This window comes from Scleropages formosus, chromosome 1, assembly GCF_900964775.1.
Source record: "Scleropages formosus chromosome 1, fSclFor1.1, whole genome shotgun sequence".
NCBI lineage: Eukaryota > Metazoa > Chordata > Actinopteri > Osteoglossiformes > Osteoglossidae > Scleropages > Scleropages formosus.
The window spans coordinates 34,472,571-34,492,128 of NC_041806.1; the positions used below are offsets into that span (position 1 = coordinate 34,472,571).

The window sequence follows — 19,558 nt, forward strand, 5'->3', positions numbered from 1 at the left end:
TAAATGTAAATAATATATAAACATTGTGAAACTATATATAGCTTAGGAACTCTTTTCCTCATAGATGCTTTTCAGTATTTTTGAACTGTTAGATTCAAACAGTTTCTCAAAATATAGCTACCTTCTGAGTCGGTATTCAGGTAGGACATTTTAACATCAGAATGATTCAGTATTAACGCACAAGTATCTGAAATTTTACATTTACATTTTTACATTTATTCATTTAGTAGATGCTTTTCTCCAAAGTGACATAAATCTCAGAGAAAATACAATTTGTGCATTACATTACGAGAAAGAGACAGCTGCAGACGTGTGATTCTTAAGTACAGTTTCTTTCTTTCCACTTTATGCACCGATGTTCATCGCACGAGTAGGTGCGCAAAACTCAGGATAGACTAATCCTGATCACACACACATTGGCTGAAACTGCCTGTCCCAAGCAGGGTTGCGGCAAGACAGAGCCTAACCCTGAGGGGGAGGGGGGACACCCAGGACAGGACGCCAGTCCATCGCAAGGCACCCTAAGCAGGACTCGAACCCCAGACCCGCCAGAGAGCGGCACCCAGCCAAACCCACTGTGCCACCACGCCCCCCAATCCTGATCATCTTCCTACAATTTTTTTTTTAAAAGGCACACAAACATTTACATACGATACAGGAGTAGCGGCTGTGTAAAGGCTTATCTGGGCATGATCATAAAGTTACGGTGTATGAACATTTACACCATGCATAAATTTTGTTTGTCTTTACTCCCAGCTCTGTTCCATTACAGCAACTGGCAGGAGAAATGTTTAGATGATTACAAACATGCTTCTCTGACTCGTTCATGGTTACCTGCCACACACAATGGAACCATGCTGATGAGAAAAAGCCATTTTTTTTTTACTGCTTGACGTGCCTGTGTAATGCACTGTTCAGGACACCAAAGTCAAAGGTCACCTGATTTCTCTGGCACGAAAACGAGACTATTCTCGGTCCGCCCAAGTTGCTAAAGTTAACTCTGTGAGAACATTTTGTGGACGAAAGGGATAGTTTTAGGCCATGCATTTTTCATTCGCTTTCAATGCATTATTCATCTTTTCATAACATTTACCCCACTTCCTGGACCATTTGCATTTTTTCCGCTTCTCTATCAATAAATCATCCAGCGTTTTATTCAGCTTGTCCTCTGAGGCCTCCATCGCCAGGCATCAGTGTAAACAATCTCTCTGATGTCAAAACAATACTGGTGGAGGGAAAAGGGATTTCACATCGTGCTCCCATGCATGTTTGCGCACGGGCCTCGGAGGGAAGTGAAACTGTTCGTTTGCTGCTGTTTCAGCACAACTTGGGTACAAATGTGACTGGACCCACTGGTGTCCATTATAAACAGTGACCTCATCCACTTCAGCGAGAAGGAAAACGAGTCACGGTTCCCGCTAAAAGCTTTTGTGTGCCTTTTGGAATCCCTGTTGTTGGGCCTTTTTCCTTTCTTCTCTTTGCTCTCACTCATTGCACTGTTCGCTAAAAGCAAATGGCTTCAAATATACACGAATTTAATAGGTTAAATATTTTTCCGAAGTAATATGTAAACACATTTATTTGTCTGAGGCTGTTCTCCAAAGTGACTTACAGCATTAAGCTACTTTACAATTATTCACCCATTTACACAACTAGCTAACTTGTACTGGAGCGATTTAGGGTAAGTACCTTGCTCAAGGGTACTACAACCAGAAGTGGGAACAGAACCTCCAATCCTTGGGTCCAAAGGTAGTAGCGCCAACCACTACGCTACCAGCTGTTCCTCTTAAAAACACCAATAATTTAAAAGAAAAAAGTAAATCATGTCCATCAGGATATGCATTCACTTTCCTAAAACTGCACGGAACGCGGTCCAGTTTTGCTGCCCATATCTGCCTTGTATTCATGTGGGTTGCTGTGCAAAAGTTTCTAATTCTCACTGAATGTCACACTCTAATACCAACGATTTACGTGCTCTGATGTCAAAAATCTTTCGAAAGCTGCATGGTCCAAGAATGACAGTGACTTTTTTTGTTTGAAAGACTTAATCCCAGAATAATTCCTGTAAAGCTATAATTGGACTAATTATGGCTGGAGATATCTTGCTGCCTGCATCTATTACATTTCCACTGCAAGCAGCTTCCAAAGGACTGCAAATGCTGGTATTCAGTGGTTTAGTACCTTTTTCATCCCATTGTTGAAAAGCCAGCATAATACAAAAAATGGTAATTACTCAACATTAGGGATAAATTTACGGAAATCGTTGGTATTAGAGTGTGACATTCGGTGAGAATTAGAAGTCATGGGCCATTCTCACGTCCTTTTATTACTGCCGTTTTGCGATTGTATATTAAAATGAATTTGGATATGTAAAACATGGGGTGATCAATACTTACCCATACAATATATAAGGGTTGTGGCATGAAAGCAAAACTTCTGAAGTTAAAATATGAAATACATGCATTGTATAAATCCAAAACGTACAAATTTCTAATGTTTATAAATCAGGACAGTACAAAGAAAAAGGGTCACAGAAGTACTCTGGAGTGATGTGTGCATGTGTCTTCTTGAGTGACATGACAAGCGTTATTCATACCAATGGCGGCAGTTAATCTTTGTATGTTGCCTATCCGAAGCATTTGAAATAAATGTGTGGTGTACCACTGAGCAATCCACTGGGCCATTAATCTTTTTTGACTATGACTATGACTGGAATAGTCAAGCTATATGGCCAACTGATCACCGCCACAGAACACATGTGGCTCTTTGCGGTTTTATCTCAGCACATCTCTTTCTAATTCTGCAATAAAGAAATCTATACTTCGGGAAGGAACTTTGGCCTATTTGACTTATTAGGGGTCAAGAGGAGAGACAGATGTTCAGTGTTGGAACAGTGTGTCAGATGTTCAACACAAACATCACTGTTAAGCGCTCGCCACGACATGCGTCGCTCAAAAGCTAGATTAGTCTTAAGAACAAAAAGTGGAAATCAACATGATGCCTCCCTGAAGACAATGCCTTCACAGAAGTTTGAAAATTAATTTTAGTAAATCAACACATGAAAGTCAGAGGAAACAGTTCAGTGGGACTGAGACTCCACCAAGAGAAAATAACAAATTTACATCTTTTTTTTTTAAAGATTATATCAATCTAGAAGATATTATCAAAACAAACTTTCTCTGTTTTGGTGGGGCGAGTAAGTGATACCATTTCCCTTCCAAAAGACTGCTTTGGTTTTCAAGTGGTACAATATTGCTTTATGGTTAATGGCCCTCACAGAAGCTTTAAAGTGCAAATCGGAACTCCTGCAATATTTTTTCTGATACATACAGTCGCATTGTGTGCAAGGAACAGGTCTGTCTTCAGTGAAGGATAGCTTACAAGAATTTTGAACATGTTTTGTTAGGTATAAAAGAGATTGCTTCCATAATAAAAGGCACAGTGCGAGAAGAAAAGGTTAAGCCGTAGGCGCCAAGTGGTCTGATCGCAGATGAGAGGATGCACTCCTACACTTCATCGCTCAAGAGAAGCCTCGAGACACTCGTGAAAGTTCGCCCGCCGGATATCCCTGGGCCTTGCGATGGGTGAGAGGTGGTGTGTGGGAGCGTGGCTCCTTCTGCCAGGTCTAAATGAACACCAGTGTATGTCTGCGCACCATAGTTTCCGTCTTTTTCTAGCTGAAGTCGCACCCGTGCTCAGTCCCAGCCTACTGATAAAACCACACTTTGGCTCTCGTCAAAAACAGAAGAAATTCCGATTGAGAACACATGGAGAAGCTTGTAAATATTTATTTCTTTGTGTACAATATTCTCAAAACATGTCGTCTCACAATGTTCTTGGGTTGATTCCTAGAAAAAAAAAGGTCTTGAAGAATGTTCAGCGGAACGCCAACTGGGGTACTTGTGAGTATTTTTCATTGACCGAAGCATCCAGCCAGGCAAAAAAAAAAAAAAAAAAAACTTAAACGCTGGAGGAAACTTTTTGTTCATCTTGAAGAAAAGCTGCGCTGAAAAAGTGAGATGTGTTTGCGGATAAGCGGAGCTATAGCCGCGACGTGGAAGCACTGAACCGAGACGTCCGAAAGGCGCCCGCACAGGGAGGGCGGAAGCCACAGGAGAAAGTCTTTTTGTTCGGAAACGACTGTGTGGGATCTGAGGTCTGAACACTTCAGAGGCTTCTGTGCTGGCCTGTAGTAGGCAGGAATTACACTGCCGTCGAACCCGGAGATGGATCGACCGATTGTTTGTCAAGCGTCATCAAAGTGTACGTGGGAAAGGTAGAGGCCCGGGTTCCGCCAACATTGGTGTGACTCTCCTTCAAGGGGTAAGAGTTTCTTTGGCCTGCGAATGGGAGAACGCTCCTCCTCAAGATCATTGTGTTGGGGTCACGACAAAGCACCTGCTCACAGCATAAATATGAAACACAAAGCTGGTAGAACCATGTTAAAGCTCACTGCAGTACCACAATGTATGTGTTTGGCTGATACTTCTCACCAAAGCAACTTACAATTATTTAGCCCTTTATAGAGCTGGTGATTTTACTGGAGCACTTCAGTGTAGATGCTTTGCTCAAGGGTACTACAGCTGGGATTCAAACTGTCAACCCATTGGGTCTAAAGGCAGAAGCTGTAACCACTACGCTACCAGTCATCGCCCTGAAGTACATCTTATTTGATGAGTTGGTGTCGGAAATATACGTGCAAACACTTGTCCTGAATTTCGTTTCACCTTCATCGGACTGTCGTAATTTCCACACATGCAGTGCATTGAGAAAATGGTTAAAAAAAAAGGAACGGTAAAAGAGAGGACCGCTTGCTTGGTATTCACCCTTGTCACTGTCAACATGTGTCTTGAATTAGACAGTGCGAAACACTGCTCACCTTGCTCCTTGTTGTGTCTCCGTTGGACCTAGGGCAATTTTTGAGGTTACTTCCATACGACGGCAGTTATTGCTGTGTCATAAATCTGCGTTATCTCATCGTGCGATACCGGAACTGGAGCTCGAAATGCTGCCGGCCGCCACTTTCGCAAATACAAACTGTATTCTTAGAAAGCGCCTGAGGGCATCTACTGCTTCCTGAATACAATAACTAAAAGGTCGTTACAAGATCAATTAAAGGTATCGAATGAAAGCAGGCCTTCTAGTAATTTTTGGACCGAAGCCACTTTCCAGGAAATGCATTAGCTCTGAGAGCGCTCAGTTCTCAGTAGATCGGCTGTGTAATGCCACTGTTCCTTTTTATAAATGAGGTCATCGCCCTCATACTCCATCATCGCCCCAAGAGTGTAACACATCCTCTAATGGCCATACGGGAATAATGTACACAACGGTCACCTGACTAGGCAGAAGAACGGAGACGTCATGGCTCTGGTGAAAGTTCATCACAGCGACCTTTGCGCTCCTTTGCTCAGTACAAAACAAGGTGGCATGTGGGGTTTGAACTGCCACGGACATCACCTTAATGTGTCCAATACTGGAAAATTCAGTGTCCAAAATACTCACAGCAAAAGGGAATAAGGGCAAAAACATATGAAGAAAGGGATAATAAGATAATGAAGATTCACAAGCCAAACATGTGTGCGTGTCACTCACACATTGTCATCTCAAATTTGAACTAATATGTAAAATTAATAGTTTTTTCTATTATTCTTTTCTATTGTTATTTTCTGTTTCCATATTACTTTTATTTTTATTCTTTCTTTTGCTGACACTTTATTGATAACTGAAAGCATATAGGGAAACATAATGACAAATATACAGGGAAAGCGATGCGCAGTTCAGTTTGCAAAAAATAGATATTATCTCACGAAATATCACACACACACACACAAATTGGCTGAAACCACTTGTCCCAAGTGGACTGAGTGGGGATTGAACCCACGTCCTCTTGCACCAGCCAGGCACCGTGAGACAGAGATTTATGTTATGAATGGAACTAAATAACGACATTCCATGTGTAACCCAGAATTTATATTAAGGATAAATGTTAGGAGGTGCGGGGGTGCGGTGGCGCAGTGGGTTGGACCACAGTCCTGCTCTCCAGTGGGTCTGGGGTTCGAGTCCCGCTTGGGGTGCCTTGCGACGGACTGGCATCCCGTCCTGGGTGTGTCCCCTCCCCCTCCGGCCTTGCGCCCTGTGTTACCGGGTAGGCTCCGGTCCCCCGTGACCCCGTATGGGACAAGCGGTTCTGAAAATGTGTGTGTGTGTGTGTTAGGAGGTGCAGTGGTGAGCTGAAGCCTAACCCAGCAACACAGGGCACAAGGCTGGAGGGGAAGGGGAAACACCCAGGATGGGATGCCAGTTCGTCACAAAGCACCCCCAGTGGGACTCAAACCCCAGACATGCCAGAAAGCAGGACCCAGTCAAGCCCACTGCATCACCACACACCGTCATCATGAGCTCTGTCACAGAGATCTCATGAAATGCATCAGTATGTACATTTTAGATGTGTTTTCAAATTAAACATATCTCAGTTCTGTTTGTCATGAGTTTCTAATAAACTCAAAGTGATAATCCCCCGAGGTGCAGTTTTGTTTGGTTGTGTCAAGTCAGTGACATTTTGACAGGTCCATAAGCAGTAGATATGCCTAATTCCCTTAATTGTTTTAATATGGACTGCAGTAGTGTTTGCTAGAATGTTCCGGTGCTTCTTAGTAGATGGTGTCTGTTTTCAGCTGCAGCTGTAAATGTGTTTTTCAACTCCAGAGCAGTTATAATGCAGTGAAAATACATTATTATGTTTGTGCTCGTGCTGTGTTGTTTTTTTTTTTTTTGCTTTTCAACTGCAATCTGAAATCTGTGTGTACGTGTAGGTGAACAAACATCCACGGAACACTCCATTGCATGCGTTTGACTTTTTAACTGGTGTTATTTACTGCTTTTGCGACCGACTCATGCAAGAGCGGAAAAAAAAACATGACACATAACTGTAGTGTTTCATTTTCTGATACATCGCACTCGTTAATGTTCATTTGACAGTTTTAAGAATATTTTTTCTCATGTCATCTAACTATCAATCTTGATAGTCCCAGATGATCATTATAGGTTGGAGCAATTTTATAAAACACGTGCTGAAATTAATATGTTATTAAAAGAAGAGTTACCGCTTTTTCGTCAAGTTCCTTTTCGTGGCCCCACCATAATTCAACGCTCACGAGTACAGTAAGATCACCGTACTTTTTCTTTTTTTACCATGTGGATTAAGTTATTAGTGGCACGCTTGAATTTGAACCATTCCACTTAAGGGCTGTCTTTACACTCATATATTGTTCAGTTTCATGTGATGATTGATCCTAACAGATTTCATTCTGTGGACCTTTTGTGACATGTGACTTTCTCACCCCCCCCTCCGCAGACAGTGATGTAAGAATGTGGAACTGAGACACTGTCGCCCTCGTGAGGCTGAAACAAGACAATAACCCTTCAGGAATCTTCCACATTCCATCCTGAAAAAGGATGGTACGAGAAGTGATCGAGGTAATACCGCATCAGATTTACTCCTGCATCTGAAACATTAAAAGGGGCAGCTGGTAGTGCACTGGTTAGAGTTGTTGACCCAGATGTTGCAGGTTTGAATCCCCACTCCCAGCTGCAGTACCCTTGAGCAAAAGGTACTTACCCTAAATTACTCCAGTAAAATTACCCAGCTGTATAAACAAGTGAATAATTGTAAGCATCTTTGGAGAAAAGCGTCAGTTCATCACTTATATATGCAGCTACTCGTGTAAAGTGTTCCTGCTGAAATGGTCCTACTGGAGTGAACGACTGCCCTTTGGGATTCGCACGTCTGCACCTGTATTTGCGAGCCGCCCACAGGCCGGGATGTGGAGCAGATGCGATGTTTCCGCTGTGAAATTCACTTCTGTTTACTCTGAGCTGTACATCGCTTTGGAGAAGAGCGTCGGCTTAACGTAAACATGATAAACTGACTGCGCTTTAATAATCGTGTCTCTGCATCTACAGTCTTCGCCTGCCTTATGAAGGTCATTGATTCCCCATAAAACTTTTGTAAAATTACCCCTTGACGACAACCACTTGTCCCAGACAGAGCCTAACCCAGCAACACAGGACACGGGGCTGGAGACACCACCGGGATGGGATGCCAGTCCACTGCAAGGCACCCAGGCAGGGCTCGAACCCCAGACCCGCCACATAGCAGGCACTAGCTGAACCCATCACGCCACCACATCTCCCTTTTTGAGAATTAATTCTCATAAATTGTAATTAGCATTTGTTCCCAAGATAAAAAAGTGCATGTGCATTCCTGAACCCCGGTATTGACACCTATTTCTACAAAATATCACCAAATCTCAGTAATGTGGTCACAACTACTTGGACTTGATTTTGATTACATTTTTGATTTTTCAGATTTATGTAACTTTTATTCCTGTGCAATAAAGTTTTTTTTGCTGTAGAATAAAGTATGTGACCCACACCTCCTCTTCCTTGCATCGCACATCACTTTCTTGTGCCACACGTCAGCAGGGGTGTACAGCCTTCTGTTACAATGAGGTAAACTGTGGTTGAGAAACACATCATCTATTTCCCATTTAGAATATCAGTTATGTAAATTAATGAAGGGCTTTTCTTTTCTCCAAAGCAACTTCCAACAAACTCTATGTAGTATTACCAGCCCACACACCTTATTCACCAAGGTGACTTACACTGCTAGATACACTACTCACAATGGATCACTCAGCCATACATCAGTGGAACACACTCTGTGTCACTCACACACTATGAGTGAACCTGAACAGCATGTCTTTGGACTGTGGGAGGAAACCAGAGCACCCGGAGTAAACCCAGGCAGACACGGGGAGGACATGCGAACTCCACACAGGCTGAGAGGGGATCGAAACAACGTCCTCTTGCACCAGCCACGAGACAGACATTTATGTTGTGAATGGAAATAAATAATGACGTATTCTGTGTGTAACCCAGAATTTATGTTAAGGATAAATGTATAATGTTAGGGGGTATAGTGGTGCAGTGGATTTGGCTGGGTCCCACTCTTGGGCGGGTGTGGGGTTCGAGTCCCGGCTGGGGTGCCTTGTGACGGACTGACGTCCCATCTTGCTTGTGTCCCCTCCCCTTCCAGCCTTGCACCCTGTGTTGCTGGGTTAGGCTCTGGTTTGCTGTGACCCCCCTTCCACTTGGGACAAGCAGTTTCAGCAAGTGTGTGTGATTGATCAATGCAAATTTTATTTTTCATGTCCTCTGTTACATAAGGGTTTTTAATCACTTAAGCTCATAAAATTTGCTACAAGCAATCACAGTCATTGCTTTTTTCCAGGCCTAACTGAATTATTTACGTGTGCTGGAGAAGAAAGGGAAGTCAAATGACACCGAGTTACAGAAATTTGGCCAAGTGGTGCCCCTGTGAGTTTTACACTGTTTTGTACAAATGCTAAAAATTTCCATTGTTTGCTCAATTTTTAGTATCTTTATCAAGTCCTTCAGTCACGGTAGATTTTTGTCCAGGTATTAACTTCATATGAAAATAATAATCCAGTCAGCCAGTCAGTTCCCATTTGGTTATCCTACTGACGGTCACAGTCATAGTGGCCTGAAACCCTCCTTTCCTCAGACACAGTCTCCTTCTCCTCCTGGAAGAATCCCAGCTGCTAGCAGGCCAGTTGAGATCTAATCACTCCAGCATGTCCTGGTTCTGCCCTGGGCTCTCCCCCAAGTAGGATGTGCTCAGTAGAACTCCAGCAGAAGTCAACTACTCTGAACCTCAACCGAATCATCAAGCTCCTCACCCTCTCATGGAGAATGAGCCCAGCAATCCTGCTGACAAACCTCATGAATCTCCACTCTCGTTCTTTTGGTCATTACCCAAAGCCTGTAACTGTAGGTAAGGAATCTTGCATTGTGTCTCCTGAATCTAAGGATTAGTTACTGTATGGAGTCTCCTTTCCAGTACCCTGGCATAAATGTTACCAGGGAGGCTGAGAAGTGTAATCCCCCTGTAGTTGGAACACAGCCTCTGCCCCAGTTTCTTAAATATTTTTGCAAGTCTACAGGTATCTTACTGTCTTCTGTGCAACGCTGAATAAGCCACACCGCCTACTACTTTTCACATCTCTAGACAAACGTCATCTACCTTTGCAGCCTTACCACTACGAAGGCCTCATACAGCCAGAGTAATTTCAGGAACAGTGATGTGTTCTTACCCACCCAAGATGTGAATCACTGCTTACTGGTGGTGTGCATGTCCACCAGGTTAAGGAGTTCCTCAAAGTGTTCCTTCCACTGCTCAAGAGACTCCTCAGCAGTGGTTAGTATTTCCCGACCCTTGCGTAACACAGCCTGAGAAAGGCCATGTCTTCTCCTCCTGAGGCACCAAATGGTTTGCCAGAACACTTTGAGGTCACCTGAGAGTCTATCTGCCCTCTCAAATGCCCCCCCATGCCCAAACTCTTGCTGCAGCAACTGAATTGCTGTGGACCAAAAGTATGTCCGGGAAAGGCTCCTTCTTCGACGTATCAGTTTCCCTCGCCACTGGTGACCATCAGCTGGTCCTAGGCTTGCCACTGTGTGATTCACCAATTGCCGTCGGGTCAGTTTTTAGCAGATGTGTCCGCAACTGAGGTCATGAGCACGGTCCATTCTGACTTCATCCCTGCTTCCTTACTCTGGACAAGAGAAAAACTTCCTTGGACATCAGAATTGAATTGATCTCGCACCGAGTTGTCTGCCAGTCATTTCTGTGACCCCATATGGGACAAGCGGCTCTGAAGATGTGTGTGTGTGTGTGTGTGTGTGTGTGTGTGTGTTTGGGTTTCCCAGGTCTGTCGAGTCACCACCCTGTGCATCAAATCAAACTCACCACCAAGTGGTGATTACAAAATAATTGAAACTCAAGCTTTTTCAGATTAATTCATTTAATCATTAACACATATAATATGAAACATTTTGAACACAGAATTTGTTTTAGCAGGTTAACGGTTAACTTCAGTGCAATTCATTCTTTATATCAACATTTAAAATATAACAAGTTAGATACCCATTTAATGCTAAATGTTATTTTTTTCACAATACTGAGAAAATGTAAATACAGTACAAAACTGTTAAGATTTGTTCTTCATAATGATCATGGAAAGCAACTTTCTTTGCCAGTTAGCTCCTTATGGGTATTGATTATACCCTAATAAAATACAAATTGCTGTATGGCTTCCAACGCATACTGTATATACCACAACACTAATCCTTCATTCACGTCTCACAACCGCTCTCAGATTAGTACAAGTCTTGAAAGTGTGACACATGCAAATAAAAACCTAGGCAGGATGTAGACAGGCAGTTAGAGCCTTCCTGTTTTGCTTTTTACTTCCAGCCTCCTAAGTCTATTCTATCCTTAAATCCCTCTATAAATACAGTACACTGTGATCCTAATTTACTTCCAATTATAGCATTAAGGCTTTACTCAAATTCTCTCTCTCATTCATGTCTCCTTTGCAACCACTGGCTCTTCTTTGTATAGTACAGCAAGAGTGATCTGTCAAAATTAATTCTACTGGTCATTCACTGCATTTCAGAGTAGGTGGAGAACCATAAGATTGTCTAGTAAGGCAAACATCTCAATAAATTCAAACACTACAAATGTTTTTAAATCATCAGTCTTGATTGTCCAAACTGCATCATCCTATAATGTATTCTACACAGCAGCGTACAACTTTGATGCAATAGTGGACTGTATCAAAGTTACATTTATTTACTTAGCAGACACTTTTCTCCAAAGGGACTTCCAATGAACTCTATGTAGTGTTATCAGCTCACACACCTTATTCACCAAGGTGACTTACACTGCTAGATACATTACATTTGATGAGTGACCCATTGTAAGTAGTGTATCAAAGAACTTCCAAGTTTGTGTTCTCTCATAATTCCCGATTATGATAGCAAGCAGTACTGGCTTATAATCAAAAAATGTAGAACACTGCTGCACAACGATGTCTGCTGTTTGGTAGTGTCATCTCATAAAACGCTATATTCTACTTCTTACAAAACCACTTATCAAGGACTGCAGATCTGTGCGAAGTGCCAGAACATGATGCCACAGCTAGGAACAAAATATACTCATCTGATGTAATATGGCTCACAAACAAAATTCATTTGTGTAAATTATAAAGAGTGCATATTTAAAAACACTAGTGAGAAGTATCAGAGCATTAATTTATGTTTATAGATATATCTATATTATGCACTTGTGACAGTTTAATAGTGCCTATTGGTACACAGGTTGCCACTGTTTAGTCTGACCTTTAGCGATCTTAATTTTGGAAAGAATTTTTCACTGAGAAAGGTCACAAAGGAAAAAAGCAGCAACAAGGACTGTTAAAGTGTTGGACATGTTACAGTTTGATTTTACCAGATGTGTTAACTCTTCCAGTTTTAGAGGCCTGCCCCGCCACAAAAAAAGCCTGCCTGGTGAGCTCCAAGGTCAGCTGTCCTCTACAGAAATGTGCTTCCTCAGCCCCGGGGCCTGGTCCTGTGCAGGTCTGGGATGAGGGTGTTCACCGTGGCTATGGAGTAACCTGCTGTCAAGCTCTGCAAGCCCACCAGCAGACACTTCCAGCTGAAGCGCAGAGCCTTGCCCATGTTCTGTGAAGGAGACAGCCAGAGAGAACCACAGTGGAGTAAGTCAGTGATGACACTAACTCCAAATGAAGGACATTGTCTCATTCTGATACATGAGCAAACTGATCATTTTAAAGACAGCCACTTCTCTTGCATTTTGATTTCAGTTTCACAGTAGGGGGGGCATGGTGGCGCAGTGGGTTGGACTGGATCCTACTCTCCTGTGGGTCTGGGGTTCGAGTCCCGCTTGGGGTGCCTTGCGACAGACTGGCGTCCCGTCCTGGGTGTGTCCCCTCCCCCTCCGGCCTTATGCCCTGAGTTGCCGGGTTAGACTCCGGTTCTCCGCAACCCCCGTATGGGACAAGCGGTTCAGAAAGTGTGTGTTTCACAGTAGGGCCGGTTGTCTAAAGAATAATTCAAAAGAAGTAGGTTGTCACGCTGATTTACAGAAGACTCGTACACCATTACGCATGATTGATTACTGATTGTGTAAACTATTAAAACACATTTAGCAAAATATTATTCACAGAATATGAAACCACATATGTGAAGTCTGTCATGCTTACTAAAATCTTCCTCTAAAATCAGTACAAGTCACACATTGTATGGCATGACATACTGATCCCTTTTTAATGGCTGCCTATCAAAGGCACCCTGTCAGTTTTTCCACAAGGAAATTTTTCTATGTTAAGGAAATGTCTCAAACTATCATGAAAAACTGAAGACAGGACATGCCGCATGTAACCTTAGAGATATCCTTTGAAAACAAGAAAAGTGGGACAAGCCAATTGTGTTTGAAATGTTTGTGCAGGGCCTACAGGAAAGGGCTGCACCCGTTGGACTGGGCCCAAGGCACATATCTGCTGCACATCCTGGCCTGTCTGCTGCTCAGGAACTAGCAACCTTTCCTCCGCTCTAAGCTCTAGTCACAGACACTGTTCAGAAAGGCTGTAGGATGAATTGTCAATGTCAGTGCCCAAACTTGGCCAGCAGGCTTTGACTTTTAATCCAACATTCACACTTCCTTAATGTCAGGTGGGTCAATAATTTAACAAGGTAGAAAAGCTGAGCTCATTGTTAATCATTAAGTTCAAGCCTAGTAGGGCAGGAAGCCAGGGAGTGGAGTAAAAAAAAAAATTACATAAAAATGTGTACTTTTGGGCTGTTTTTAATGTATTTTGCCCTGCTTATTGTGCTGCTTATTAAACACCACAACATTTTTTAAAAATGTATTGTGAACATACAGTGTTTACAAATCAGCAAGGCAAATGTTGGGTCTATCGTAAAATATGAAAGATATGATATAATTTACATGTACACGGTGGCTGACCAAAATGATATGGTGAATCATGTCTATACGAGATAGGAGAACCGTTTAAATAAAACAAATTATTTGCTTCAGCACATTCCCAATAAGAAAGTTATTAAACTTACTACAAACTTATTAATTAGGCACACATTTGAAACAAACACTGGTGGGAAACAGTCTATCTAGAGATGGCAAGATAAATATCATTTTTAACACCAGTATGATTAACACAATTTGTTATTAGATCTTAACGGGATCAGCCATGCTTTTTGATTGTCATTATTCTTCCACAGTATTAAAATTGTTTTTATTCAAAAATATTACTTTGATGGCAAAGTTTGTACCAATGATTTAAGTAGTGTTTTTTAATTTGTTGTGCACATTTACCATTAAAGAGGAAAATGTGTTCCGTAAAGTTTTTTAAATAAGATTTAACAAAAAGATTTAATAAGAATTTGTTTTTCTGTGATTAGGAATTATCGATTATTTGGATAAACCTTCATGCAGCTACTTGTATGATATACATTGGTTCATATGATGTAAAGTAACTAACTGTACTTTAGAATCGTGCATCGGCATCTAAGTCTAGGGACAGCTGGTAGCATAGTGGTTAGAGCTGCTGCCTTTGGATCCAAAGGTTGCAAATTTAAGCCCCACCTCTAGCTGTAGTGCTCATGAACAAGCTATGTACCCTAAATTTCTTTGGTAAAATTACCCAGCTCTTTAAATAATTCTAACTTTAACACTATCTTGCTTTAGAGGAAAGCATCAACTAAATAAAAAAAAAAAAAGTAAGTCTTTCTTTCTATTGACATAATGCCACATTGTATTTTTTGTGAGATGTGCATCAATTTGAAGAAAAGTGTCTGCTAAATGAAAAAATGTGAATGTAAGATGATTTACAAAACCGTAATCATAATGTGTTCTAATAAAACTGCTCTTTTTTGTAAACTGAATTAAAGCTGAAGACTTTTTAGTAAATCTTAAACTGTGACTTACCAATTTCAAGAAAAGGGTTTGATCAGATTCAGACAATTCTATTGAATAAAAAGTGAAAATTAACATTTTAAAAAACTAAGGAGATTAATTCATCTTTGGCTTTTGTTTTTAAAAGTTTGTTGAGTTAATGTTTCTCAAAAGTTATTAATTCTTTACTATATGAATTTAAAATGATAAAAATTCTAAACGTGTACCCTCAATTCTGAACAGTCGCACATCAAATATGAACATTTAGCTTCAAATAAGGATGTTTTGGAAATGAAGTTCATATTTAGGAAATAAAGCCTTAGCCCTCAGTATTACTGGTACCTCTAAATTAAACTAATTTGCTAAAGATATTACTGTATCCCATCGAGCTTTTAATACTGTAAATGATCACTATTATTATGAAGCTGGATCTATCTATAACATCAGTTCAAGTTCATGATGAGCTCTCAAGGTCCAACGGCAGATTTTCTTCCAAGTTCTTGCTTGCATGTGGCTGTAATTGGGTCATGTAAATTCATCCACTCTGGGATCTGTGCCACTTTTGGTCAAATTCACAGTACTACGAACTCTTCAATCTGACACCACAGAAACAGTTGCTGTACAAACTCCTGGAGCTATGCTGCGGTACCCCTAAGTAAGGTGCTAAACCTCAGAGTGACCAGTAAATATATCCAAAAGGTGTAGAAATAAACTGTAACTTGTGCAAAACTGAAGGCATCAGTTCATCTTCAAAGAAAGCAGCACATCATAAAAAAAAAAAAAAAAAAAAAACCATCAATTAAAACTGAAGAATAAAAATTGTACGGAGGAAAATGAGCCAGTAAATCACAGAGATTTCTGCTAGTAAAAATGTTATATCTTTGTGGTTCACAATTATTTAACAGAGGGCAAGTACATTTAGGTAAATATGTCCAATCAAACTCTTTATTTGCTCTGCCATCTACAATATTGATTGGAAGGGAGTAAGTTACAAAGTTCAATGCTCTGAATAACTCCCTTGAAAAAAAAAAAAAAGAAAAAAAAAAGCGACATTTTTTCCTCAATTAATGCCATAGAAATAAAATAAACCATGTCAGTTATGTGGAAACATCTTTCAGCTCATGTTTTCGTATAGTGCTTTAAAGTGGTGTAAAAAAATTGTTAAAAGGAAAATAATAGGCATTAAAGGCCTGCATTATTCAAATAAACATAAGGAAATCTTTCATGTTCTCTTGGAACCTCACAGGCTTCTCTCCTGATAGAGAGAACACTTTTGGGCTTTTAGGTTGTGGTCCAAGCATAATAATAATAATAATAATAATAATAATCAGATATTTTATATGGTGCCTTCAAAGCAGTATCTCACAGCACTTTTACTGTTACAAAAAAGATATGTAGGGTACAATAGTGAATGTTTATTTTACCATATGGCTAAGAGAAGCTATCGCCCATAAAACTGTACACAAACACACACAAACTTGGTGTGACATGTCACGGTTTGGTTGGGGTCCATCTTTCAGCTGCATTTACTCTCCGTTTACTCCGTATCGTTCTCATGTTCCGATAGTCCAGACCTTCTCCCTTTCGGCCGTTTCTACACCCTCACTTTCTGCACAATCCAGAGATGAAATTTAAGCCCTAGTCGGTAGTCCAAATCCAAGACATGGTGGATCACATTTGAAGCAATCCCCTCAGACTAATTTAAAACAAATCACCCTAACACACTATTTTAAGCACTGAAAAGTGTATGACTCATTGTTTCACCTGTTACTTGCACAGACATGGTTGGGCTTCAGAACTTCCACCAGATTTGTGTGTATTTTTCAACAGCTCAACCAAGTCTTGAATCACCTCCACTATGGCTTTCACACAACAAAAAATAACCCTGCTGAGGCATGTAGCACAATGCCAAACCAAATCTGACCCCAAATGCTTTTAAATCCCTTACCTGGTCCTGTACATGCAAAAATCAAGAAGCGGCCCATTTTAAGTGGCTCTTATTTACAGCCTAGCAAAACTCAAGGAGAGATATTTCACTGAAGAAGGTCCTGCCTTCTCCAATTAAAATAGCCTTTTCCATACCTGTTTCAAGGAGAGTACCATCTTAAAACTTTAAGACACGTTGCTGTTAAAACGCTTCCCGAGTAACTACAGTGAAATAAGAAATTACAGCCTTTTAGGGCAGAATATATATAAATACAAAGTCAATATGGAATATAGAACGTACCGTGCATTTTTGGGAAGAAGAGCTCTTGCCTTGGGCACGTTTTATAATACTACAACAGGCGCTCTGCTGCTTAAAGAAGCCTACAGGTAATTTTATGTTTATTAGTCTGTGGGGGGGGGGGGGAGGGGAATAAAAAAATATACAAATAAATGAATAAACTGGGCGCGGAGGCTGGCTGCTGCCCTACCTTCCTGTACTTCTTGTATTTCTCCTTCTTCCTCGTCTTCTTCTCTTCCCTCACTCGCTCCCTCTCCTCGTCCTCCTCGACCTCTTCCAAAGGCTCGTACCTGTCGGGCAGGAAGGCGAAGTGGACCTCTTTCGAACCCTTCTTGTCCCCGTCCTTCCTGCTGCTGCTCGCCCTCTGCGCTGGCCCGGCTTCTTCGTCCCCCGCGACGTCCGTGTGCTGCTGGTACCCGCCGCTGACCGCTTCTACCACGTCCGGCGGTTCCATGTTCTCGAACACCCTCGTCAGGGCTCCCCACAGGGGCTTGGGCTTCATCGCGATCTCGAGCCGCGCGCGCGCGCCGATTCGCGCCGACTCTTCCGCGCACTAATGGCGAAGTCGGGCTCTCGAGCGCGCACACAGAGGCAGGTGCTTCTGCTCCGTTCACCCGCGACGGAGGACTCGCTCTCACAGGAAGCCTCGGAGCTTTGGCAGCGGCCCCTTAAAGAGACACGGAGCCACCTGTCACTGTGAAGAAGCAGTGGCAACCGAATAAAAAAATGAGATATGATGACTCATAAAACGACTAATGTTCATTTTTTTCCCGGGACTGGCGTGCCTCTAACTGTAGATAACGTGATGATATATATATATGACATGGACTTTTGACTTGTTTTTTCGGGCAAGTCCAGAAAGGGCCTTATCGTCAACCACGTCAGATGATGAACCTCGGCCCAAGGAAGATGTCCAAGGTGATTTACATGATTATACACAATCCACTTTTACGTTTAATCTCACATTGTATTCCTACATAAACGATCAGCCTTGTAGGTCCTGTTTCCCCGGAACAATTAAGTATATCATCGTTTATTGCAGTGGCCTGGAGCATACTGGCTATAGATGGTCCCCGACTTGGGGTTACGTTCCCATAATATAAACCTATGGTCGAAAATGCATTTAATACACCTAACCTACCGCACATCATCGCTTCTTATCCTTAAGATGGCCGAAATCGTTGGTTGCGAAAGTTCCAGTTCACGTGCGATGGCCATGATTACGGGCTCGCCGCCTTCATCAAAGTCAAAGTGGCTTTATTTTCATTTGAACCATATACAGCTGGTATGGTATGAGTGAGTGAAACAAAACTACGTTCCTCTAGGACCATGCCATGGTGCTACATAAAACAACACAAAAACAAAGCAACTTACACAGGACTACACATAAAAGTGCACGTGTGCAAAACAGCACAAGACAGAACAGCTGGAATTACTAAACAACCAACAATAAAAAAGAAGATATTAATAAATACTATATAGACATTGTGGCGCACGGCGCTCTGGATTAGATGGGGTGAAGAAGGACGCACAGGCAGCGTTCGTGATGAATGTTTCATTAAAACACCAGCACACAGAAAAGTAATATTCTCGAACCAAGAACCTAAGCTTCTACTCAACCTAGATAAATACTACAACCTTTCTACCATTCCCAAACACGGACACCCCTTCATTTTGCCCGTAAGTTCCTGCAGTGGTTGCACACTTTCTTTACTCATTTTTCCCATAATGCAACTGTTTCCAACAACAGACCCGTTTCCCGCTCAAACTTACAGTTACGCGGGTCGTTACAATATAAACATACTAATTAGAGTTTCTCCTCAAGAGTAATTGCCTTCCTTTTCTTCTTCTCACCAGTAGCAGGAAACACAGATGGCCGTTTCGTAGATATGATGGATGCACAAACCACAACGTAGATACAGGGGCTGTTCAGAAAAATGTTGGAAACACAGAACGCTGCAGAGTATCCATGCATTGTACAGCACACACTAGCGACCGCGTGACAGACTGTGAGATGCGGCTGCTGCTGCCCAGCATCATGAGCATTGCACCGTATATCACTTGCCCGGACAAAAATCTAAATTCAAAATTCGAAGTACGGTGTCTGAATGTCTATCGCCAGCTCATCATCGGAAAATCGAAAAAGTCGTAAGTCGAGGAGTATCTCTAGTAGACAAAAACTCTGAAACTTAAAGTTGCCAGATGCTGACAGATGTTGCACGGGTTGTTTCAAATTAATGAAAGATGAAATAAAGATATGAAATAAAGAAATGAAAGAATAAATAAAAGCCCTTCAACAGACCAGTGTCCTGTCCGCGGTGCACCCTGCCTCACACCTACCATATGGTTCTAGGATGGGCTCTCAAACACAGTGACCCTGCATTGAATGAGCAGTTGACAATAACTAATCTTCCAGGGAGTATTCAATTCATCATGTCTTTATAGAACCTTGCCAGTGAACAAATGGAGCAACATCT

At 41.7% G+C, this 19,558-nt stretch overlaps 1 protein-coding gene across 1 annotated transcript; it reads right to left on the reverse strand.

The window, feature by feature from the left end:
• Positions 1 to 11,785: 11,785 nt before the first annotated feature.
• Positions 11,786 to 17,708, reverse strand: LOC108924105 (uncharacterized protein C1orf115-like). The gene is made up of 2 exons (XM_018735277.2): positions 17,272 to 17,708; positions 11,786 to 12,606 (listed from the first exon to the last, which is right to left on the reverse strand). Exons 1-2 carry the CDS (start codon positions 17,581 to 17,583, stop codon positions 12,475 to 12,477), a joined length of 444 nt encoding a protein of 147 aa, XP_018590793.2. The 5' UTR covers positions 17,584 to 17,708; the 3' UTR covers positions 11,786 to 12,474.
• Positions 17,709 to 19,558: the final 1,850 nt, after the last annotated feature.